Genomic DNA, 1,733 nt, shown 5'->3' on the forward strand with positions numbered 1-1,733 from the left:
ATACAGAAGTTAAAGAATTTCAAGTGGAGCATACATCCAACACCTGGACATAGAGTGTTTTCTAGCATACTTAGCCATATACAATCTTCAGCCCCTTTTTACTGACCTGTTTAAAGAGTTACAAGTCGACTTGGCAAAAGACTTCAAACACCTAGAACACTACTAAGATCGTCTAGTTAAGAACATGCCGAACGATCAATTTATGGGCAGCACAAAACAAAATCACATTAGGTAACAAAAGATAAGATGAACATGTTAAGATGTCAGTCACATCATATCTTGGATTTATTCCATTAGTGGCCCATAACCACCTTCCTTTTCCAAGAATTGTTCTGAATCATCTTCTTCATCTGGCCTCAAATAAGTAGCCGAGTTAGGAGAAACTAAGCTCTCCTTATAGTCAAAAAGACAGTATGAGAACATTTTCACACCATCATAAACCTGAAGTGTTCTACTAGGTTCATGCTCTGGATCATATAAAACCACATTAAAAGTATCATTCATACATTTTCCAAACAGGATTTCACCATTCTCAAAAGATCGTAAAGGTATCGAACCTGCAACATTCCCGAAAAAGTTTTGTATGTCGATAGTGAAAAGTCTAGTCCAAGAATCTTTTACTTCATAGTCCTTCAACTGCCACAACTCAACCGATAATAATGGAGGAATATAACCAATTAAACAAAGAGACTCATTTAGCACACACAAATTTTTCCAGAATCTTCCACCAAACAAAGTTAGGCATTTGGATCTCTTTGAATATCTCTTTCTCCATATTCAAAGAAAGAATAACTTCGGTTTTCTTTCCTACTGATACCCGAAATGCTATCCAGTGAAGAGCTCCATTAACTGGCACCCGAGCTACTTTAGATAAAGAGAAGTGGTTACGAAGATCATAAGGGATGTCCTCAAGTCTTCTCCAAGATTTATATCTTAATGTGTAGACATGGATCTCGCACATATGATTATAAACCCCAGACTTACAACCTTGAACTGTTTCGTCTTGTAATCATAAATAAATCCATATTCTACTTTTAAGTCTAGTCTATTGATCGACTCTTCACTTGGTGACATTGGTAATTTCTTATATTCGTTAGTACACGGGTTCCAGATGAAAACAATGCAAGGAGTATTAAACAACCTATAAAAAAATCAGCTAGTAAAATTGACAAACAAATCATGGCTTATTAGTTTTAGGTCTTTCTAACTTGCATAAGTTACGCCCAGTAGTAAGTTATCATGCTTCATAAGAATTAATATGAAGCCTAACTAGTAACTATCTAAAAAAAGTTAATAAGAAAAGAACTGACCCCACTAAGACAAACGTTGTGCGATTGAGGAGCTTGCGCCATGCATATAGAAGAAGGCAAGAATCTTCTATGTTATTGAAACCATTGACTTTTTGGGGCATTGACTACTTTTATTTCTGTTTGGGCTTTTGCGACCCAGCTGCTTAAGCCCGGATAAATTACCTAAAAATTCCCAGTTAGGAAAAATTACATTTGGTTTCCCACGGCCAGAGGCAGAGAGATACGAGGATAGAAATTTCCAGTTAGGAAAGATTACACTTGGTCCCGACATACATATTGTCTTGCAGAAGCAGGATGCATCAACACATAGCGGCTATTTACGTACTCTATTGTAAAGGGATCAAGCACAAATCGTAGTTCATTTTCAAAGGGACAGAAATTTAAGCCAATTCATTGCCGTGGCCAATCAATAATGGCAAAGTC

General features: G+C 36.6%; 1 protein-coding gene across 1 annotated transcript; it reads right to left on the reverse strand.

The window, feature by feature from the left end:
* Positions 1 to 285: 285 nt before the first annotated feature.
* On the reverse strand, positions 286 to 961 carry LOC113339510. Its single transcript, XM_026584765.1, has 2 exons — positions 734 to 961; positions 286 to 636 (listed from the first exon to the last, which is right to left on the reverse strand). Exons 1-2 carry the CDS (start codon positions 959 to 961, stop codon positions 286 to 288), a joined length of 579 nt encoding a protein of 192 aa, XP_026440550.1.
* Between the last annotated feature and the right edge of the window lie 772 nt (positions 962 to 1,733).

This window comes from Papaver somniferum, unplaced genomic scaffold, assembly GCF_003573695.1.
Source record: "Papaver somniferum cultivar HN1 unplaced genomic scaffold, ASM357369v1 unplaced-scaffold_21, whole genome shotgun sequence".
NCBI lineage: Eukaryota > Viridiplantae > Streptophyta > Magnoliopsida > Ranunculales > Papaveraceae > Papaver > Papaver somniferum.

Excerpts from the sequence above, each read along its gene's own strand:
- LOC113339510 (XM_026584765.1), bottom strand. The coding sequence starts at position 961 with ATGTGCGAGATCCATGTCTACACATTAAGATATAAATCTTGGAGAAGA. Across the intron at positions 637-733 it reads AGATCCAAATGCCTAACTTT|TTGAAGGACTATGAAGTAAA; the intron begins GTTTGGTGGAAG and ends GAGTTGTGGCAG.